The following is a 23,928-nucleotide window of genomic DNA, read 5'->3' on the forward strand; positions in this document are numbered from 1 at the left end:
ATCTGAAGAAGGAAATGGCAAATCACTCTAGTGCCAAGAAAAGCCCAAATGGGGTCATGAAGAGTCAGACACAACTGAAACAAATGAAGAAAAAGGAAGAAAAAGAAAAACAACATTTGAAGACTTAAAAACTCTGATCAAGTTAATGACTAAGAATGATCCCAAAGGATAGGTGATGAAGCATGCTACCCATCTCCTGAAAGAGAAATGATGCACTCAGTATACAGATTGAGACAAAATTTTGGGGTATGACCAGTGTGGCAATTTGTTTTGCTTCAATATATGTATTGGTTTCAAAAACAGTTCTGTTGCCCCTAAGCCCCCATTTCTTTGCTCCCCATAGGGGAGACGGGTGGGGTCAGAAGGAGATAAAAATAGATTTTAACTGAAGGACAGAAAATTACATTTCAAAAAGGGAAAGGGGGACAACAAGCTGAATTGCTACTAATTTCCCAAGGAAATTGACACCCTCTTCTTTACCTTCCCCCTGCACCCCACCCCACCACCACCATAGAGGAGGAACAGGAGGCTGCTGGGCTTGGAGCTCTTGCTTGGATGGTTGGTAGAGAGCGAACCAGAGGATGTTGAAACTTAATAGGCTGGAGCTGGACAGCAGGAAAGTACTGGCCAACAGTGACCTCTGCTGCTAGCCTCACCTCATAACTGCTCCTCCTTTCCCATTAAGACAAGGGAGCACTTCCAACACTGCACAACTTTCCTCTCCAAATGGAGAAATAGGTGGGCACCCAGTAGTCCCTTTTTTTTTCCCCATGACCTATTTCTTCATCATGAGATCATTATTTAACACAGTTCAATGATGTCAACTGATCTGGGACTTAGGAGAATGGAGTAGTGAAAAGATTACAGACCCATCTGAGAACCTGGGTTGGAATTCATCACTACCAGTCACCAATGGGTAAGACGCTTCTCTCTGAATCTTAGTTTTCTCCTCTGTAATGAAGTGCTTGGATTAGGTCATCTTCATCGTTTCTTCCAACTCAAAATCTTCTGACTTGCCTGTGTAACCTCATACAATTGCTTTGCAAAAGGAGTGGGTTGGAGAAGAGAATTCTCTAAAGCCAAATGGGAGACAGGAGAGAAAGGAGATTTTTGGCTTCAGCCCCTGAGTACTGGGTATGTTTCTGAGAGCAACAGCATTTTTGAGGAAATGAACATAAGACAATGGGTCGCTATTTTTTTTCCCTGCTGGCATGTGATTCTATTTCTGTCAACTAAGTGAAACCCCAGGGCTCCACATGAGACGACTATGACAAAAACCTCCCCTGGGGAGCTTTGGAGGCTGAATTCAGAGAATTGCTTCTCCTAGCCAACTTGAGAGGAGGGTGGCTCTTTTGTGTTGGGATCCAGGAGTCTCGATTTCCCTGTATGTAGTATGAGTCATTCTTCCTCTACCTTTTCAGCCAACATCAAGAGAAAGGGCAGAGGCTGGCAGCTCACTGGGAGTGGGATAGGGGGGTCTGTAGTCTCTGAATTTTCTCTGCCCCCCCTCACCTCCAGACAGTTCACTGTCACCACCATCCTAGAGTTCCAGTTTCTGGGACTCCATTTAATAAGAAAAGTCTCCATCAACTTTCTTTAAATGCTCCTTACATTTGGAAGACATTGGCTACTGGACGTAGTGCCCAGTCCTGAATTCTCATCAAGAGATGCTTCTAAGCATCTCTTAGTCTTTGGGGGATCTTAGGAATATAAATCTGACAGGATCCTCCCCACTCCCCCACTCCCACAGGGAAAGTGAGCAGCTTAAGGACATATAACCCATGAGGGGCAGAACAAGGATTTAAGTCCTTTCTCCTCATGCTGGGTTTTACCCACTAGACTATACTGTCTCATCCCTCAAGATCCCACAGGAAAGTCCTAATAAGTCTTGATTTCACAGCTGGAGACATCAGATGTCAGAAGTGGAAGGGATCTCAGAACTCATATACAGTTCAGCCTTTTCATATGCACTTGGGGAAATGGAGGGCCAGAGAAGTTATATGACATGCCTAAGGTCACACAGTTAATGTCAGAGGTGAAATTTGAACCCAGGCCCTCTGACTTTATAGCTAATTTCCTTTCCATTTTTCCAGCTACAATGAACTGGATCACAGTTCTGTGAGATGCAGCACTCCTCAGTCACCAGGGAGGTTAAGGATCTTATCCAAGAAATCAATGGCAGAACGGAGACATTTTGGAAAGAATGAACACACATAATAATTGTGATTAAAGATGCATCATGACTAAGACTTCTGTAGTCTCAAATATGGATGCATATGCACATATATATGCACATATATACATATATAATATTATAGAGAGATATCCAAATTTAACAGGCATCTAAGTGATACAACAGAGTACCAGGTCTGGAGTTGAGACGACTCATTGTCCTGAATTCAAATCTGGTCTCAGGTATTCACTGTGTGACCCTGGGCAAGTCACTTAACCCTGTTTGCCTCAGTTTCCTGATCTGTAAAAATGAGCTGGAGAAGGAAACAGCAAACTGCTCCATTATCTTTGCCAAGAAAACCCCAAATGGGGTCACGAAGAGTAAGATATAAATGAACAACAACAAATTCAAATTTATGTTTCTTCACCACCTTCAAGACAAGATTTTATTATCCCTATATACTTCAGATGAGCACCAGAAAGACAAGCTCTCAAGAGGGGAAATGACTTGGTAAAAAAGTATTGTGATCCCCTGTTTGATATATGAGAGGCGTGTTTCCAAAGGCCAGAATGAAAGACCAGGCCTTTTGACTCCAGATTGGTCTCTCTTTCTATTATACCACCCCGCCTCCATCTCCTAAAGTAGGGATCTTGGAGATTATGGTACCCAAGGAAACACAAGTTGGGAAGTGGAAATGAAATCGTTAGGACACTGGATACCTACAACCTGTGATTAGTGCTGCTTCTAGAACCCAGGATCTGCACACTATGGCTTATGTGGTCCTAAAAGCCAGACTCAACACCTTCCAAAAATATGTAGAGAGAAGAGACTCTCATATGCAGAAGAAGCAGCCTCGTGCAATGAAAAGGTCCCCAGAAGGGGGATTTCATCTCTGCTGTTAACTCACTGAGTGACTTTGAACAAGTCACTGCCCCTCTAGACACCTCAGTTCTCTCCCATATAAAAGGAGAGTTTTGGGCTAGATGGTTAGCTGATCTCTTCAGTTCTAAGATTTTATCTTTACCTTAGATGTTGAGGGCCTATGTAAATTGATGGCTATTTTATTTTAAGTTTAATTGAAAAAAAAGATGGCCTAATTATCTTCTTTTTAAAAAGATATATTAAAAAACCAGTCCAGAGGGAATGAGATAGAGAGAGCTCCAGGGAATTTCCCAAGAAAGACCCTAGCGGCCTTGCTGTGTGGCCATGACTCCAGGCTGGTACTGAGTGGTTTCTGCCCTGGCGTTAGGACTATGGCTACCCGAGTCACCAGGGGATGACAAGAGGGATTTCTACAGCACTAAGGACCAATGACATCACAGGGTGATACCTTGACTTGGACCTGGATCCGACTGAAGTGAAGCAGAGTTACTCAAAGTCATCAGTTACACTCTCTTCTAGAGTCATCACAGTCCAGTAACAAGACAAAGGTCAAGATGATTGGCAATGGCCCAGGATGCAGCGGATGACTTTGACGTCTTCCAAAGACTCACTACCTGGGCAGACATCCCAGGAAGGTTCAGGGAAGCTAGAACATCAATGTCTTTAGGACTCCCTAGAATCTCAGACCCAACGCAACAGAATGTCAGCTAAAACGCTGAACACAGTTGGAAGGGATATAGTCACTTTTCTGTTCAATGTTAGGGTTCACACAGGACTTTTCTCACAATCCTCCTATAAGGTCACTAGGTTGAGTATTTTATAGCAGAGGAAACTGCGTCTCAGAGAGACTAGTAATAAGTGACACCCCCCCTGGCAATAGGATTAGGAATCAGACTTGGCTTTTACAAGATCCTACGTGGAAGAAATGCAAGACATCATCTAGTTAAAACCGTCTCATTTACAGACGAGAAAGCTGAAGTTGAGAGAAGGTGCCTGATGCCATCAGGGGCAGAGTGGGGCTTGGGTCACGTATTCTTCTCACTACGTCACAGCTATCCTCTACTAGATATGAAAAGATGGAATTTCCAGGTGAACATCAGAGGTTATTCAGGGCAGTCCCTGCTCTCCCCCTCCCCAACAACAAACACACCTCTGGATTCTAAGGGAGAGGGAGCCAGGGCCCAAGGTTATACAGTAAGCAGCCGTCAGAATTTAGATCTAAATCTTCCCAGTAGCCTCGACATTTCCCCCACACAGAATGTCAGTGCTCCAAAGGACTGTAGCTTAGAACAGTGAGTCAGTCAATCAATAAACATCCATTAAACACCTTTTATGTGCCAGGCTCTGTGTTGTAGATACAGAAAGGGCCCAAACAAGAACAGTCCCTGCTCTCAAAGAGCTACCAATCTAAATGGAGGAAATAACACGCAAATAAATATGTACAAAGAAGTTATATATAAGAGAAAAAGGAAATTGTCAGAGGGAAGGAGGGGCTGGGAAAGACTTCCAGTAGAAGAAGGGATTTTAGTTGGGACTTCAAGGAAGCCAGAAGAGTATCCTAGGCATGGAGAACAGCCATCAAAGAAGACAAGTTGAGACTTGGAGTTTCTTGTTCTAGGACCAGCCAGGGAGGCCAGTATCACAGTGTTAAAAAGTATGGATTGGGGAGTAAGGTAGAAGAAGATTGGAAAGGTAGAAGGGGGCTAGGTTTTGAAGGGCTTTTAATGCTAAATAGTGTTTTGTATTTGATCCTGGGGGCAATAGGGAGCCATTGGAGTTTTTTGAGTAGTAGGGTGACATGGTCAGACCTGCACTTTAGAAAAATCCCTTTAGGGGCTGAATGGAGGATGGATTGGAGTGGGAAGAGACTTGAGGCAGTCAGACCTACCAGCAGCAGTTCAGGTGGGAGATGATGAGGACAAGCACCAGGTAGTGAGGGTAGCAAAGAAGAAAAGACATGTTTCTTATTCTAGACATGTTTCAAAGCTGTTCATCTTCAGGCCTTTGCAATAGCTTGGTATGGGGGGGTGAGAGATGAAGATGACACCTGGATGGTGAGCCTGAAGGATAGAGGATGGTGATGCCCTCCATAGTAATAGGGAAGACTGGAGGGGCCAAGGTTTAGGGGGAAAGATAATAGGTTCTTTTTGTAAGATGTCTACTGGACATCAAATTCAAGATGTCTAAAAGGCAGTTCAGAGCTGGAAAAGTCTTTAAAGCCCATTCTAGAATGTTTTGCCCAGTAGTTTTGCCCCCTTGTTTTGCCCAGTAGTAAATGAGATAGACGTGTTATTGTTCAGTTGTGTCTAACTCTTTGTGACCCCATTTAGGGTTTTCTTAGCAGAGATGGTTTGCCATTTCCTTTTCCAGCTCATTTTACCGATGAAAAAACTGAGGCAAACAGGATAAAGAGACTTTCCCAGGGTCACACAGCTAGTAAGGCCAAGACTTGAACTCAGGAAGATGAGTCTTCCTGATTCTCGGCCCAGAATTCTATCCACTGCACTACCTAAACTCTATATAAAAGGCAATATGAGGAAAGAGCCCTCAATCTACGGTGCTGAACATAATGTCACTGGACCTGGGTACTAGTCTTGGCTCTGACACTACCTGCATGAACTTGAGCATATACACACAAATACAGGTCAGTGTGTGTGAAAACATGGATAAACTGTCCATCCTGGTCTTCTTCAGATTAGGCCACACTTCTATTCCAACCAGCCAGTCACTCCAGCAGCAATCAAATCAATACCACCATTGTTTCTGGAAGTGTAACAGACTTCCCTATGACTCCATCCCTAGGACTTCCTAGACCAAAGCTCCCTCCTGAGGCGGCCCTGCCCCTTCCCTCTCTTCTGTGTGTTGTCTCCCCATATTCCTGACTTAGCACAGGGTCTGACCCAGAATAAGCCCTTAAGAAATGCTTTTCAAATGTGTTTAATAAGAATGTATGTGTAGAGCCCATATAAGATTGCTTGCCATTTTGGGGAGGGAGTTGGGAGGGATGGGAAGAAAATTTAAAACTTATGGAAGTGATTGTTGAAAACTGAAAATAAATAAATTAATTTAAAAAAAAAGAAATGCTTTTCAATATGTTTTGCATGACTGCACATGTATAACCTACATGAAATTGCTTGCCTTCTCAATGAGGGGAGGAAGAGAATTTGGAACTCAAAAATTTTTTTAATGAATGTAAAAAGTTGTTTTTACATGTAATTAGGGGAAAAATAAAATATTAAATTTTAAAAAAGAAATGTTTTTCATCAATGACCAATGTATTCTACCTCTTCATAGAGAAGTGATAGACTTGGGGTACAGAAAGAGACTTTTTTTTGGATACAGTTTGGGAATTTATTTTGTTCTACTATGCATAGTTGTTACTAGGGGTTTGTTTTTCTTTTTCGTTTCTACTGGGAGTAGGCTGGAGGGAGAGAAAATGTTTTTATTAATTGAAAAAACATTTTTAATTAAAATGTCTTTTATTTATTTTTAGTGCAGAGTTGTGCATAGGATGTGGTTTTATTGGCTCTTGCATGGATATTTCTAGTTTGTGAATTTTAGAGGGTGATTGGGATTGGTTAGTGTGCGAGAATCATTTCTGTCACTAAAGAAAGGCATGGTCTGGTGGAAAGAACCCTGGTTTCTTGTCCTGGTCTGCCAGGGACTTGCTATGGCTTCAGACAAGTCACACAATGCCTTTGGGCCTCAGAAAGGGGAACTGCTATGTCGCTCATCCTGTCCACTTCCTGGGAGATGTCTGGTTACTTTTGAATATCGACCAGAAACGACAGGCTACATCCTATCTTTTTGTAAATGGAACTTAACAACCTACTTAGGAAATGTGATTGGAGTAAAGTCCTAAACCCAAGTGCCCTTCTGACACCAACTTCCCAATCAGCAAGTTAACTAGCGTTTATGAAATGCCTACTAAGTACCGGTCAGTCAGTAAACATTTATGAAGGGTCTACTAGTGCCAGGAACTGTGCTAAGCACTTTGGGATACATACATATACATACACACACACACACACACACACATACACACACACACACACATACACATACACACATTTTGTTGCCTCCCCTAAGAGAAAGTTAGCACGTCCAAAGATTGTTTCAATTTTTGAATTTGTATTCTTAGCACCTAACAGTGCTTGACACAGTAAATGCTTGACAAATGCTGGATTAATATCTAATAATGGATTGATCTATAACTAATAACTACTCTACAGAGTTGCATTTTATGCAACCTGGTACTACTTATTAATACTAACAATTCATATTTATATATACTTTAAAGTTTATAAATGACTTCCCCCAAAACATCCCTTTGGTGCAAGTACTTACTAGGATTATTGTGCCTTCTCCACCCCAGGTTTCCAAGTGAGACCACAGAGAAGTTAAATGATTGGCCCACTGTATTGGAAGCTTGTAAGTGTTGGGATTTGAAGCCAAGTATCATAACTCCATGTCCTGTAATCAAAAGGGCTTAAGAAGGTGCCTCCTCCCTTCTTTGTCCTACCACCTCCAATATTTAAAAAAACAAACCGAAATATTCTGTGGCCAAAATTGAGCCCTCCCTTACTAGACTGTCATAATCAGTCCACCTAGCTCATGCCTGAGCCTGGGCCTGCTCTTTGAACACCCTTCCCTGCTTGATAAGTGGGGTTTCCCCCTTTTTTTAGTTTAGATTTAGAGGACAGGGGCACTGGAAGACACAAGGAATTATTCAATAAATATTTATTACAGAAGAGCTGATTCAACCTTCAGTTCCACCATCCACCATCCATTGCCCCCAAACACCAACATGGAAGGAAGAGGGCATTTGTCAACGCTATGCCAAGTTTCACCGAAGCCTTCTTCTATTTCTTCATAGGTACACCATGGTATCCTTAGCCTCATAAAGGCTCTGCTCAGAGAGTTGACCAGCCTTGGCTAGTCTGGTGGCTTTTCTATAAGGACTTCAAGGATTGGTTGGGGGATAGGATTGTCACCAGAAGACCAGACTGGCTGAGTATGGAGAAGTCCATCACCACAGGGTTGGACTTCTGGTCCATTTTTTTTTTCATCTGCAGCAGCTAATGAAACTATTTGCTAAGGTTGAGTGAAGCAAGGCTGGGATTTGTATTTGTCCAAAGAGAGTGCCTTCCCTGACAAAACTATTGGTCCTTTTAGTACTACAGTAAGTTGTGACTTCCTAGATCATTATGAATCCAAGGGCAGAAAGACCCTGGTGTGCTTTTCACAGAATGTTAGACTCTCAAAGTTGGAAAAGGCCTCAAGTCCAACTTATATATATAATAGGAATAATTTTCTTGCCTGATAGAGCAATATGGGTTCCACAGTTATATATTTAGGTGGATTCAGTTCTGCTTGAATGGCTGGACCCAAAGAGAAGTCATCAATGATTGGATGACAACTGAGAAAAGAGGTAATGCTCAGTGGAGTGCCCCAGGAATCTGTGCTTACCCTGGGCCTTTTAATCACCCATTTTACAGATGAGGAGTAGAGGCCCCATAGAAGAAGTTAAGAGGCTTGCCCTAATTATTAATAGCAATTGGCAGACATGGAATTTGACCCAGATTCTCTAAAGCCAGAGCTCTTTCTAATGCCCAAGCTCTGTAAGACCTCCCATACTTGGGCTTTCCAAACAAAAATCAGCTTCACAAATATAAGATGGGGGAGGCACGGCTAGTTCAGCTGATAAAAGATCTGAGGTTTTATCAGTTTGTAAGCTCAATGAGTCAACTGTGACATGATGGCCCCCCAAAAACTTCCTGTGTTCTCATAATAGTACTAACTGTATTCTTCCCCAGTCAGGAACTCAACAAGCATTTATTAAGCACCTGTTGTATGCCAGAGACTGTGCTAAGGGTTGGGGATACAAGTTCAAACAGAAAGATAGACTCTATCCTCAAGAGGGTTTACATTTTGATGGAAGAAGACAACCCATGAAAGGAAACTGAAAGCCAAGAAAGGAGGGAGACAGATGTAGGTATGAAGCCTAGGGCCATAGTAGAAAGTCCAGAGAGTCAGGAGTGCACTATGCATAAGAATGGCCTGGGACTCCTCCCTCACATGGGGGTTCAGGAAGCAAGCAGCACATCAGAGGGAGAGGCAGGGGCAGGAGGCACTTCCAGTGTGGGAAGTCTAGGACCAGTATAAGCTTCCTGGGTGAAGAGGGAAAGTCAGGGAAAGTCAAGAGTACAACCTGACAGTGGGGTTTTGTACTCAGAGGCACATTTGAGAAAAAGTGTTAGCAAATTGAAGTTTGTGTGGGAGAGCAGCCATGACTATGAAAGGTCTTTATGCCATTTGAGAATCTAATGAGGAAATCAGTGATGGATAACCTGAAGAAGACTTGGGAGGCACAGGGGCCTCAAGGAAGCATATGTAGTGTGTGGCAGTTGTCATCTACTGTTAAAATGTTTTAAGTATCTGAGGGGCTGTCAGGGAGAAGAGGTCTTGTTGTCTTTGCCCCAGAGATCTAAACCAGGTGGATGAAGCAGAGATCTAAGCTTCAGCTTAATGTAAAGAGAAACTTCCCAGTCATCTGAACCATCTCAAAGTGGAAAAGGCTGCCTGGGAAGAGAAAGTTCCTTCTCCTTGTCTGAGATCTTCAAAAGGGGATTGGGCAAGATGGGCTTCAGGAGCCTCTAACCCAGATTCTTTCTATGAAGAGATCTACAGGTAGTAAGTACATTTTCAACTGTATTCCTCTCATTTTCCATATATATAGATATGTATCTATATATATGTATGTATTTAGAGAGAGAGAGATGCTACAGCTGGGAAGATGAGATTAATACAGTATTAGTTATATTACATATATATATACACACACACATGTGCATATACATGTACATATATATGACTCTGTCTGTTCCCTTCATCTCCCCTCCATCTAGTCCAGGGGTTCAAACTTTTTTCTATGTCACAGATCTCTTTAGCTACCTGGGGAAGCCTACGGATTCCTTTTTTTGAAAAGCATCTTTTGCCTGAATTCATAATAGAAGGAAATCACTACATTCAAGCCAGAAGGTAGTGAAAATAAAGATGTCATTTTTTCCCATCCAAATTCATGGACCTCCTGAAATCTACCCAAAAACCTCCCCCCAAAAAACCCCAGCCCTGTTCTAGTTCCTGATTCTAGTCACAAAGTAGGTATCCACTGGTGTCTTTTGGTGATGGTGGTAATGACCTCTCCCACCATTACCCACTTCTCTCCTCTCCCATACATTCAAATACATTAAATCCCAAACCCAGAAGGCCCAACCACAGGAAAACTTAACTTGTCTAGCACCCACTTCATAAAGGTTGGTGTCTAAGTGGAGAATCAGGGAAAGCAAAGGGGGATCCTATACAGAAGATCAATATCAGATTTTGGTTCCCTGATGATGTTCTGAGCTGTAAGTTCTCAACCAAGGCTCCTCTCCAGATTCTGGAAAGAAATGACGCAACAGTATCGGAAGAGGAAAATTCTGTATCTCTCTACTTGTACAATTTTGCAGCTCTCTTCAATACTGCAGCTGCTGAGTCCCCTAAGGGACACAAGGAGGGAGCAGCAATGAACAGGGATGATAGCTAAGCTTTCTTCCACTCTTAGCCTGGCATGCCATCCTTGAGACTGAATTCTCAATTCTAGCCATTGCTAGCTGTGTGACATCAGAGAAGTCACTCAACTTCTCTGGGCTTCAGTTATCTAATCTACAAAATGAAGGTGTTGAACTGAAGGGTCTCAGGTGCCTTTCAGTTCCAAATTTGTGATCTCAGCTGTGGACATTTCTCTGGCACTGCCCCATGTTTACTCTCTTGGCTCCTCAGACCAGTGGTGGCGGCAAGGGATGGTTGGAAAATGGAGCAAGGGCTCCAGACTTTTCCAAGGTCTTATCACTCTCCCTCAGTTCTCTCCTCCTCATTGGGGCCCTGTCCTTCCCTCCGTCCCCACATGTAGTTGTTGAGACCCAATTGTACCATATGAGCATTATGGATAATAAGAGGCTGAGCTCCGGCACTCTGAGGATCCAGCTGGGGGGCTGAACTGGGGCCAGGGGGAAAAGGCATAGGTGGGATAAACTGATTAGGCTGGAAAGGTGAGGGAGCAGTGGCAAAGTGGGGAGAGAAATTATATGCCCAAGGAGATGGCAGCGACATCTGATAGCCTTGAACAACGGATGCTTGATTTGGGAAAGCCATGGTGAGAGTCTGTAACTGCCGCTGGAGAAGGTTATACTGGTATGCTAAGTGAGAGAGGGCATTCTCCTTCTGCGTGAACCGTTCCCTGTCCGCTGCCATCTGCTTGCTCTGCTCCTGGATCGCCCGGATTTCCTGTTGTTTCTTCCAGTCTTCCTTCCGGGCTTGTAGCTTTCGAGGGTTGAAGGTGCTACTGACTTTCTTGGAGAAAACAGGAGAACTCTCATCCAGGCTTACCAGGCCGGTCAGCAGCGGGGAGACCTTGGCAGATTTCAGAGTGTTCTCCCGGGGAAAGAAGGGAATGACAGAGTTCTCTTTCTCTCTCCTTGTGAGGGAGTTCATCAGTGCAATATTCACCTGGTGGAGGCTCATTTGGCAATCAAAGTGCCTGGTGAGAAGTAGCAGTATGAAGGCAGAGTTGTCAATGGCATCTTGCAAGCACCATAACTCAGAACGTCCAGGGACCTGGAATTCCTCACAGAATGTGGTACCATCAGGTACGCCCAGGTTCTCAAGGGTATCCCGGACTCGAAGGGCAATGGCTTCATCCTTCTGGGCATGGAGGATCACAAAGCTGAAGAAACGTTGTCCTGTGTCTATCTCAGGTCCTGAGGGCAGTGAAGACGAGGGAGATGGAGAAGGATACTGGGTGGAGATGAGAGGCTTTGGACTTGTAGTCTTCCTTGGAAAATCACTCTCTTGCACGGGGAGTGAGGTGGTCTTCCCTTTCCCAGTAGGAGGGACCGACATGGGGGGCAATCCGGGGAGCACCCCAAAACCCTCTTGGGAGACAAGAGTTTCTGCAGGCATCACTGAGGCTGGCTGTAGAGATGTGGGGTCAGAAAGTGCTTTGAAACATTCCACAGCAGAATGTATGCTGGTCTCAGGGGCCACTGGGGTTGTAGCAGATGGAGGGGTGGAGGAGCTGGGAAGCTGAGGATCAGAAACCACTGAGGCCGAGTTGTTTAGCTGTACAGGTAGTGAGGTGTCTGGGTTAGAATAAGGCCAGCTCATCTCCTCTGGCTCCTGCCTGGCCTGTGGTTCAGGGTTCTGTGTGGAACTGGTCTGAGGATCCTCACATAGTTTACTGGGGCCTCTGGGGCTCCTTTTCTGGGTCTGGTGGGTGAGGAAGGGCAAAGTGGGGGACTGACTAATCTCCAGGTTGCTGGCAAAAGATGCGGGAGTGCCAGTAGAGTGTAAGGACAGAGGAGATGACTCAGTTGCCAATAAATCTGACCTGGCCCTAATGGGCCAGGGGTGACTATTGACCCTAGAGACTGGGGCTGGGGACACTGGAAGGCAGTCCATATCTGACCTGAGTGTCTGGAAACTCCCAGCTCCATGGATATCATGGCCACCCTGGGACCGGGCCTCAGCCAAGACGCCATCTAGCCGGGCATCATGACACAGACTGAGGGCCTGTAGGGCGGCTTGGTAGGCTTGGTTCCGGGATGAAGTCTCACATAGTTTCTCTTCTACAAGCAACTGGTAAATGCGGGCAACAGCCAATTGAATATCTGCCTGTTCTTCAGATGGCAAAAGGTCCCCCTGGTTCAAGAGGGGCTCACTTCCTTCCCAGGTCCTAGCCACAGAGAGTGCCACCTTATCTCCTCTCAGTGAGTCCAAGACAATCCTAGCCTCTGTCTTCTGTCCCAGAGTCAGGAGGACCATGGCATATAGGAGGTTGCTGGCTTTGGAGCCTGGCCGAGGTGTCTTCAACTTGTGTTTGAGATAAAGGAGTTTGTCCTTCCCTGCTTGGTGTAAGATGTCAAAGGCTCCCTTCAAGCTTGGTGTGTCCTCTGCCATCTTTGGCCTCCTGGAGAGGGGGTAGACATGGCATGTTCTGGTCTGCCTGCCTGAGATGGGGAGGGTCCTCTGACTCTGACCCCAGGAGCTCAGGCCTCCACCATCCTGCCTTCAGGCATTTCCACTGTACCTGCAGCAAACAGAATGGAAGCAGAGTTAGAGTTTACTCATGTTCTTCCTCCCCATCCCCATCCTCACCCTGTAACATTTCCTTTCCTCCACTTCTCAGGTGAGCCAACCTAGCTATACTAGGAGCAAGGCACCCTGAGGGAGAGACAGAAGGAGTTATGTGACACAACAGTGATATTACCACCACCACCAGCTCAGCCACCACTGATCCCTTCAGACATACCCCAATAGAGTCAGTCCAGGAGATTGGCTCTAAGAATCTTAGGCTTCCATTAGCCCCAGCAGCCGTCACCCCTATGGAGATGCAACCTGGCAGAGACCCCCGCCTCCAAAAATCAAATTCTTGCCCCCACAGTCGTTCAAATGGCTCAGCTTTGGGAATAGACAGTAGTAGCAGTAGAATATTTAAGATGATGCATTAACGTGTGCTTTACGTCTGTACTCCAAAGACCACGGGATCTTTCCATGTGACTTGAAGGTGTGTCAAGCTCACATTAGAATGCAGCTTGAGAGCAGAGACTAGTTTTTCTATTGGTATCTACAGCATTTAAAATAGTAAGTAAATCATTTTTCTTTCTTTCCAATCCTAGCAGCTTCCCTCCAGGAAATCTCTGACGAGCTCAGCCATTCCTAATAGCAATACCTCCTAACTTCTAAGGGCATTTAAGATTTACAATGCGCTCTCCTCACAGCCACCCTGTGGGGTAAGCACTAGGAGAAGGATTATTCCCAATTTACAGATGAGAACACTGAGGCTCAAAAAGGGAAAGTGACTTATCCAGTGTCCCACAGGAGTGAGTGTAAGAGCTGAGATGCAGAGCTGGAAGAAACTTACAGATCATCTGATCAAGTGTCCTCATTTTTCAGATTAAAAAACTTAGGTCCAGAGAAGAAAAATGACCAAGGTAACATAATTCAGAAGCAGCCAAGTCATGATTTGACTCCAGATCTTTATTCCAAGTCCTAGGACTCTTTCCCCCATATTATCTTGCTTTTCCTTCTTGCAGGTCTTATTAAACTTAGCATCCGTACCATAGGTTGGCTCCTAGTTGTCCTCTGTGTGTAAGTCTGTCCTAACTAGACTGAAAACTCCCTAAAAACAGACAGTGGGCTGCTCCTTCTTCCCCCTCCCTCCCTGCCTCTTGCACAGGGCTGGTCTAAAGAATGCGTGTGGTTATAGGGTCCTGAGCAGGAACATTATGGTTAACATGGGAAAAGAGAAAAATCTGGCTCTTTTCTCTTCCTATCGTCAAGGGAAGTTTTGGAGTCTTAAAGGTACATCCCTGCTCGTGAATGTAGTCCCATCACAGCCCTACTCTTATTAGCGATGTGATCTTAAATCCAATTTGCTTGCAAGTCAAGACATCACCCCCGCCTCGTGTCACTAGTCTTCTTTCAGAATGAAGGACAAACAACAATCTGTGAGTAGTAGTGGCTTGCCCAACTGGGCAAATCAGAATGCTACAGAGTGGAAGGTTGGGATCTGCTTGGCAATCCAGTCCAACCCACACTTGAACAAAAATTCCTTCAACAACTTGTCTGACAAGCCAATGCTTGAAGACTTCTGATTATGGGGCACTCATTACTTCACAAACCAGCCCATGTCTCTTTTTGGACCACTCTAACTGTTACAATAATCTAAATCCATCTCCCAGCAGCTCCCATCCATCCTTCTTACTTGCATCCTCTGGGGCAAGCAAAATGAGTCTTGTTCATCTTTCATCAAAAACCCTGCTAATATTTAAAGAGAGCCAACACACCCCCATGGGTCTCATCAACAGCTCTGCTTGGTTGGACTCTATGAACATCATGCCTCCCCCAAGATAAACTGATCACCAGAAATCTCATCACATCATGCAGACTGACTCAACTTTTGATATTCAACACCTCCTCAGCAGCGTCCCCCTCCCCTTCTTCCCCCACTCCCTGCCACTGGAGGGCTGGAGGGGGAGCAATAAACTCCCCCTAAGTCTTCCTTTATACAGGACTCACTTTCTAGGAAACTATTTTCTATCATCAGCTCTACTTGGTTTAAACTCCAGAACATCATGCCCTTCTGCTGGGCAGCCCCTGGTGGTTCCCCCCTACCCCTCCCTTTCAACTTCCTTTTGTGTATTGTCTTTTCCCATTAGATTATAAACTCCTTGAGGGAAGAGACTTCCTTTGTTGCACAGTGTCTCCTTGCACATAGATAATAATGCTTATTAAATTGAATTGAGTTCAATTTTTATAGAGAGTGTAATAAGAAGCATGAAAATATTATAGAAAGGTCAGATGTGTTATCATTATTAGAAATATCACAATAGTTCACATATGAAATCTGTGACCCTTCACTGGAGGTGTTTAGGTTAGATTTCTTGGGGATGCTGTGGAGGGAATTCATAAGAGAGGTGAGGGATGGGACAGATGATCCACCAAGTCCCTTCTATCTCTAAGAGACTATGAATGTTACAGAATAAAATATGTATCAAGCAACGACTAATGATTCCATAATCATCAAATCAAATTTTGTTGTTGTTCGATCCTTTCCATTGTGTCCAACCATTCATGGCTCCATCTGGGGCAAAGAAACCACTGGAGTGCTTTGCCTTTTCCTTATCCAGCTCATTTTACAGATGAGGAAACTGAGGCAAACAGGGTTAGGTGATTTGCCCAGGGTCATGTAGCTAGTAAGTGTCTGAGGCCACATTTGAACTCAGGTCTTCCTGACTCCAGACCCAGAGCTCTCCACTTCACCACTTGACTGCCCCCATCAAATCAAATAGCCATTGCACTATAGTACTCATCCTCCTCAACCTCTGCAGCGGTCAGCATTTCTGAGCACTCTCATTCCTCCTGGATATTAACTTCTCCCTTGATTCTATGATACTGACTGTCCTGGCTCTTTTCCTACTGGGAGCTCGCCCTCCCTCTCCCTCTCCCTCTCCCTCTTCCTCTCCCTCTCCCCCCACCTCATTTTACGATCTTCTTCCCAACTTCATTTGTGGGTGTTCCCAAAGCTCAGTCATTGTTCTTTTGCTCTTCTCACTAATCTTTCCCTCTCATCTACTTCCATGGATGTAATTCCGTCCTCCATAAAAATAATTCTAAAATTTATATCTCAGCTTAGGTCTCTCCTAAGCTCATACATCTCCAAATGCCCACCTTTGCTTCAAATCTGGCACAACCAAAATGAAATCTATCATCTCTCCCCGCCCCACCCACATACACATGCTTAGCTTTCCTGTCCCAACAAACTGGCTTCCGTTCCTAATTCTTCTGTCAATGACACCAACGTTCTCTAATCTTCAAGTTTTGGAACTCTCTCTGACTGATCCCTCTCTATCTCCAATCCCACGTCAAATCAATTCTTCCTTTGAAATGAATCATTCCCATCCTCCTCCTTTTTTCTACTTCCACCAGCATTACCCTAGTAGAAGGACTCATCTGGCTCCAGAATCTCTTCTATTGTCTTATTTCAGTCAGGATCACAAAATATTAGAGATGGAGATCAAGTTCAACCTCATTTGACTTGATAAGGAAATTGAGGCCCAAAGAGGGAAAAGATTTATTTGTGGTCACATAGCAAGTGAGCAAGGACTAGAGACTAAGCCTTCCATTGTACCAATCTTCCTAAAAAAGGACATTAATGTGGTCAAAACCCAAAGTCCAAACTCCTTAGCTTGGCACTTAAAACTTTCCACAACCTAGTTCCACCCTATTTTATCACTGACTCCTTCCTTCTCACTTTTCCTTCTCACGCTTTTCTTTGTTCAAGTTCCAGTCAAGCAGTCCTATTCATAGGTCCCTTAGTGACCTTCAAGATCATTAAGTCCAAACCACTCATTTTACAGATGAGGAAACTGAGGCTAAGAGAGGTTAAGTGAACTGCCCAGAGGCACACAGCTCCAGGTCAGGAAGTACAATTCCAATCCAGACTTCAAGTCCAGTAGTTTACCCACTAATAGCTAGCATTTATACAACACCTTAAGATTCATAAAGTGCTTTGCAAATATCATTTCATTTTATCGTCACAACTATCCTGGGAGGAAAGTGGAGCAGACAGAAGCAAATCTACTTGTCACACATCTAGGGAATGTCTGAGGTTGCATATGAACTCAGGTCTTCCTGACTCCAGGTCTAGCACTCAGTCCATCAGAATCTGCTCATTACTTTCTGAACATACCTTGTGCTTTCCAGCATCAGTATCTTTTTGTTTGCACTATTCACCTCACCCACAATGCTCTCCAACTTCCTTCTCCTCTGCAGATCTTCAAAGCCCAGGCCGAATGTCACCTTCTCTATGAAGCCTTCCCAGAAACCCCCATCTAGAGGTGATCTCTTTGGCCAATAGAAGTACTTCCATGAGAAGATTCATCACATTCTTTGTGTCAAGGACCCACAATCATGGTTTCATTGGTATAAGCTCTCCCTCCCCACCACACTGATGGTACAACCATAAAAACAAAATCCACTACTCTGTGGCTATTCCACTGACATATAAAAAAGTAAACCCATCACCCTGTGGCCAACTTTCTGTCAATGAGCCTCTCCATACTTAACAGGTTGGTCCTCATGGGATAGACATGAATCTTCACCTGGCCTGTAGCTGAAGCCCTTGAAGATTTGTGGGATCTGCACAGTAGTCAAGACTTTAGGGTCACCTCCATGCAGAGGGATCATCACACTCTACTTTGTATTCCGGCTATTTGTGTACATATCTTCCCAACCCCGCTAGACTATAAACTCCTAGAGCACCTGAGGGACTTCATCTTCATATCCCCCTTTGAAACCTAGCATAGGACCCTGTACATAGTAGGTACTCAATAAATGTATTATGAATGAATGAATTTTTATAATAAATAACAAGAGGAAACCATGGCACAACTAGTTGCAAATGTGTATGTCCGGAGAGCTCTTGAGTTCTGAATGCTTTCCTGAGCCCTAGCCCCTACTTCTAGCGTGTATAGTGGAAAAAGCATTGAATTTGGAATCAGAGGATCCAGTTTCCCATGGTACTGTGCCTCTGAGTAAGTCATTCTCTTCTCTGGATCTCAGTTTCCTCAACTGTAAAAGGAGCAAATTGGATTAGTTCAGAACTTCTTAGCCTGGGGTACATGAACTTGCTTGTTGATAACTGTATTTCAGCGTCAGTTTCCTTTATCATCCTATGCATTTAAAAATAGGATTCTAAAAATAAATAAATAATAAGACAAAAAAAAAGATTTCTTTAAAAAAAAAACACAATGGGATTCTGAGAAAGGATCCATAAGCTTCACTAGACTGACTATCAAAGGGATCCGTGTCATAAAAGATGTTAAGAAACCCTGGGCTAGATGACTTCTAGGGTAGGGACTCTAGACTCCAGGACAACGTCATTTAAACAGTTCATTGGCATCTCCAATTCAACATTTAAAACCCTTCACATTCTGGATCAAGTTTAAATTTCCACGCCAATTACAAATTTCTACCCCACCTCCCCCATGCACTTAGTTTTTCAGCAAAACTGGCCTACTTGCACTTAATATTTCAACTGCCTATACACCTTTTTGTAGGCTGTTTTCCATCCCTAGAATGTTGTCCTTCCTTATCTCTTGGAAGCCCTAAGGTCCTTCAAGGCTTTGCTCTGGTGTAACCTCCCACATGAGACCTTTCCTAATTCCTTTGACTATCCTTCCCTTCCCCAGAAATTACTTTGTGCTTCCAAATATACCTTGTATTTGTTTATAATTTCATAGTAGAATATATGAGGACAAGGACTCTTTTTTTTCCTTGTTTTGACATGCAGTGCTTTGCACAAAGAAAACAATAAATGCTTCTTGAATATAACCTTTCTCCAAAATTTATCCCTCCTCTCAACTTTCCTAGTCCTGTTGATAGGATCATCCACTCACCCAGTGGGAAAACCTCAGGGTCATCTCTAACTCTTCCCAGCCCCTCATCCTGTCAGTTGTCAAGTCCTGTGCCTCTTACATCTCACATCCATACCCTTCTCACTACTCAAAGGGCTACCACCCTAGTTAAGGCATTCACTGCCTCTCATGGGGGCAGTTTCAATAGTCTCCTAAGAGGATCTCTCTTTCTCTAATCCATCCTCCACGCAGCTACCAAAATAAGCCTCCTATGGCCTAGTTCTGACTACATCACTCCCCTGCTGAAACATCTTCAATGATTTCCCCTTACCTACTAGATAAAATGCCAGCTCCCTACTTTACAGTTCCAGCCCTTCTGAGGTCTATCTCCAACCCATCTCCCAAATTTATTTTATGCTCCTCCCCTTTCCATACTCTATGGCCCATTCAGGCTGAGCTACTAGCAACCCTTCCATCCCCATCCCCCAGTCTCTTCCTGTTGAAATCCTTTCTCTTCCTTCAAAGACCAACTCAGGTACTATCTCCTTCAGAAAACCTTTCCATATTCACCCTAAGATGAAGGAGACCTCTCCTCCAACCACTTAGTTTGCCTTCTTCATTTTCCTGAATTGTATAGTTATTTACAGGTCTATATCTCATTCCTCCAAAGGATAGTCCCACTTTGTTAAAAATTATATCTTGTTCTGGTCTCCCTGACCACCACCACCCCACTTCTAGTCAATCTAGTTAAGCTTATAAGTGGTCAGTATAAAGGAGCAACAGCAGGAAATTGCAGAGGGAACCTGGAAGTCACATACAAATCAACCCAAACATCCAAGAAGAATAATTTACAAACTGGATCATATATTAAGCAAAATTCACCTCCTGGTAATATGTGCTGAATAAGGGAAAGCCATCTAGGCAGTACTGTCAGCATTTTGGTCCTATGATATCTGGTCCATAGACAAAATCCAGACCTCCACAGCTCCACACCAACAGAACATCAAAAGTTGATCGTAACATTGAGATGATGTAGGTACGTTAACTGAAGTATTACCGACAACTTTGAGATGATGTGGATGTTAATGAACTAATCCCAAGGTGGCACAAATAAGAGATGGTCTGTTTCAAAAACAAAAACAAAAGACCTTATAAGAGTGAGACATCAAACTCATGCCCCCTGACCCCTCTTGGGTCCATGCTGCCTAGTGCTTCTGACTCTAATAGTTATATAAGTGATACCTTCTGCCTCTCCTCCTTCCCATCCTCTTCCCTACGATTCCTTTCCCATCCCATCCCCTGACCTCACATCACCATCTGCCTCTGTATCCTTCTTGCTGCTTGTCTCTGTATTTTCTGTTGTTTGCCTTCATTAATGTGTGACTGCTGGCCTGTTTCTGGCTGCCAATCAAGGTCTGTCCTGGAGAGTACCCAAAGAACTGGGCATGCCTGCCCCCATTTCACAATTTCATAAATTATCGATTCATCCATGATGTCAAAGACCAGAATGGTTTTTCCCTTCATCTGGTGTCCTGCACCAGCAAACAGCAACAGATTTCATTACTAAGAGCAGGGGTAGATGGAGAGTTTAGTTAAGACTTAGTGGTTCTCTATCTCCAATTCAATTCATGAAGCACTTAACAGTGAGCTGAGCTGACCTTGTCACTTCTCTGCTCAAGAAGCTTTTTCAGGGGCTTTTTAGTGTTTTTAGAATAAAATATAAATTCTAGCCACCCAGGTTTATAACTTGGATTTGACCCTTAGCTGTCACTTACATCACTCCCAATAACCAATAAGTTGTCCGTTTTGTTGACTGAAAATCTCTCCAATGTATCCATGTTCTCTCTTCCCTAGGTAACGACTGAAGGGAAAACAGGCATTTGTAATCTTGGTACTCCCTACATACAAAGCAAAAGGCCCTTTAGATTTTAGCAGGTATTTTGTTAAGATAATAAAACCAGCTTAGTTTAAAAAAAAAAAGAATAAAGTGAAAAATATTGATCTGAAATATTTTAGTAATATGAAGTCAGAGATATGATTGTCCTAACACTCAAGTACCTTTGTGAACAAAACACAACAAAGGAAAAAGGTAGCATTTGGGCTGGGCTTTTAAGAGCATGGTTAGGAATTCAACAGAAGATATTTCAAGCATAGGGTAGAGTGAGCAAATACATCAAGGTGGCAAAGTTCAAGAAATGTTTGGAGCACAGAGAACTATTAAATTTGGCTGAGAGTTTGTAGGAAATAATACCGAAAAGGTAAGGTGTAAATGGACAGATTCATCTTCCTGAGTTCAAATCTGGCCTCAGACACTTGCTATGTAACCCCAAGCAATTCACTTAACTCTGTTTGCCTCAGTTCCTCATCTGTAAAACGTGTTGGAAAAGGAAATGGCAAACCACTCCAGCATTTCTGCCAAGAAAACTCCATATGGGGTCATGAGGAGTCGGACGTGGCAGAACAAACTGACTGGAGTCCTTAACTTTTGGGGCATTTGGGGTCATGGGTCCCTTGGGCAATCTGAAGAAAATCTACGGATGCCTTTTCAGAATGCTTTTAAACGCATAAAATAAAATACAGAGGATTCCAACGGAAATCAATTCTATTGAAATCCAGTTACCCAAATAGATTAAAAACTCCTAAGGTAAAGGAATGTCAGGGAAAGTAATTTAACCTTTGCTCAGCAGAGCAGTGTGACGCCTAGATCGATGACTAAGATAGTGGAGGCAGTAATACTGGTCCTAACAGGCACTTAATAACAACCTCCTGCCCTTCCCTTCTTTCTCCCAAATCTTGTCTCCTTGAGTGAGGAATCAATCAGCTTCCACCACAAGGGAAAGAGACTATGGATCCATGTGGGATCCTGAGCTCAAGATGACCCAGGAAATGGTGGACTTCCCTGCCCCCACTGGACCCTGCCCTTACCTTTCTTTGGAAGTGCAGAGTGCCAGAGTGCTTAGTCGGGACCATACAGAGAAGACCATACAAAGAATTTCCCAAGACCTGGCGGAGGAGTGGGGTGGGAGTGGGGGACACTAACTGCCCCAGAATGAAGGTTCCAATCCCAGTACTTCCAGGCAAGGCCAAGCACACCAGCCGCTCCCCCGAGGAGGCTGGATGCGGAAGCCGGACAACCAGATGGGTTACCGAAACTTTCAGCAACGTGTTCCGAGTCCGGCCCGGCCCCTCCCTCGGATGTTTGAGTGGCACCAAGATTTTCCCTTTTCCCCAGCCACTGGAGGGGACTGACTGGGACTTCCCCAAGAGACGCGATGCGTTTCGAGGCATAAAGGGGTAGGGGAGGCGGTATCGTCCGAGCATTGCTCTCCAGTGGGTACTCAGAGCAAACTTCATGTTCCAGGCAGGCTGAGCCAGGAAGGGCCTCCTGGACCCAGGAAGGAGAGAACTCCTGAACTTCAAACCTGGGCGAACGGGAGTATCCAGCTCTACCTGGGCTCTGGAGAGAAAGGGTGCGGAGCTAGAAACTCCGAGGACGAAAGGGTGGGATGGGGAGAAGTGGAGAAGAGAGGAATTCAGAACGGGGGAGGGGGGGGGGGGCGCTGGCGTTAGTGACAGTCACTGCGAACGCAGACTTGAGGGAAAGCTCAGAAGGGGTCGGGACTCCACCAGGAGTTCGGAACCCTGCGAAGGAGAGCTCCCAACTCTGGAGGACAGAGAAAATTCCGTAACCAACCTAAGACAGTCCTACCCGCCGACATGGGGTGTCCGGATCTTCTAATCATGCAGCCCTTCAGGGTGCTCCCTGGGCCTCCAGAGCTCCCCAGGCTGAAGGTGGGGGCAGACCGCGGGCGGAACCACCTGCGCTTATTCGGGCCGGGGAGGTGCCAGGTCTGTGCCAGGTCCGTCTTACTCCGCTGCTAGAGGGTGGATCCGTGGATCCGTGGATCCGTGTACGCCCCAAGCGCAGGGAGGCTGTACCGCCCCTGCGCCCTCTGAGAGGGGCAGGAGTTCTTCCTTCCTAGCTCTCGGCTTTAGTGGAAATCTGGATTTTTTAAAAAAAAACAAAACAATAGAATTGCCTCCAGTCTCCAGCTAGGGAAAAGCCCCTAATCTGTCCCTAGCTACCGTTTCCTCCGCTTACTAACTACCAACCTGGAGGAAGAGAGGGGATAGGAGAAGGGATGGGGGAAGGGAAGTGGAAGTTGAACTTACTCGTAGGCTAATTGTTTTAATTGATTTTTTTTTTTGGTTCTTATATTTGTTTTTTCATTTCTTAATGTATATCGTCTCTCCCTGACCGAGCAACCCCATTCTGCAGATGAATAAACTAAGACTCATAGACAGAAAGTGACCACAATCATTCATTTAAGTGCCTAATCAGAGTTAGGTTTCCAGCTGCATAAACAAATGAAAAAGGGAACCAGTCCCCGCCTCGAAAGTGCATATTCCGGTACAACATTATGGAAAATAAATAATTTGGTTGTAACAGGGACGGTTAGATAGAGAGATGGGCCAGGGGTAAGCAAGACCTGCCCTTGAATTTCCCCTGGGTCCCTTATTAGGTTAAGTGGCCCTAGATAAGCTACCAACCACCTCTACCTGCCTCAATTTCCTTTTCTGTAAAATGAGGGTAATAATAACACCTATTTCAGCTATAGAAATGCTATTGTTGTTAAGGTACAAGATAATTTGAAAATGGTCAGATGCTTTATGGGAGGGATGAGAAGGAGGGGGCCGGATTCTGAGTCGTAAGTGGAGAAGTCAGTCATTCCAGAAGTGTGTGAAAAGGCCTGGGGAGAGGAAACAAAGTTGAAAGTGAAAGCAAGCTTCCTGGCTCCAAATCCACTCCCTTTCTCATGAATCACATTGCTTACTACCTAGCTGCTTCGGAACTCAATCACTCCCTAGTAAAAGAAGTTCTGGGCGAAGTCAGGTGAGGCAGATGACCCTGGC

The 23,928-nt window shown here is 44.4% G+C and overlaps 1 protein-coding gene across 7 annotated transcripts; it reads right to left on the reverse strand.

Moving 5' to 3' along the window:
• Positions 1-4,491: 4,491 nt before the first annotated feature.
• Positions 4,492-23,666, reverse strand: TICAM1 (TIR domain containing adaptor molecule 1). Of its 7 annotated transcripts, none has more exons than XM_072601860.1 (4): positions 22,724-23,666; positions 20,790-20,912; positions 19,897-20,136; positions 4,492-13,184 (listed from the first exon to the last, which is right to left on the reverse strand). In XM_072601860.1, the coding sequence occupies exon 4, from the start codon at positions 13,052-13,054 to the stop codon at positions 10,946-10,948; it is 2,109 nt and encodes a 702-aa protein (XP_072457961.1). In that variant the 5' UTR covers positions 13,055-13,184; positions 19,897-20,136; positions 20,790-20,912; positions 22,724-23,666; the 3' UTR covers positions 4,492-10,945. The 7 variants fall into 7 exon arrangements, with proteins under 7 accessions (XP_072457961.1, XP_072457960.1, XP_072457964.1 ...); XM_072601859.1 differs by having other exon boundaries at positions 22,709-23,666; XM_072601863.1 differs by lacking the exon at positions 20,790-20,912.
• Positions 23,667-23,928: the final 262 nt, after the last annotated feature.

This window comes from Notamacropus eugenii, chromosome 4, assembly GCF_028372415.1.
Source record: "Notamacropus eugenii isolate mMacEug1 chromosome 4, mMacEug1.pri_v2, whole genome shotgun sequence".
NCBI lineage: Eukaryota > Metazoa > Chordata > Mammalia > Diprotodontia > Macropodidae > Notamacropus > Notamacropus eugenii.

What these genes read in the sequence shown, in the direction of transcription:
- TICAM1 (XM_072601864.1), bottom strand. Translation starts at nt 13,054, where the DNA reads ATGGCAGAGGACACACCAAGCTTGAAGGGAGCCTTTGACATCTTACAC.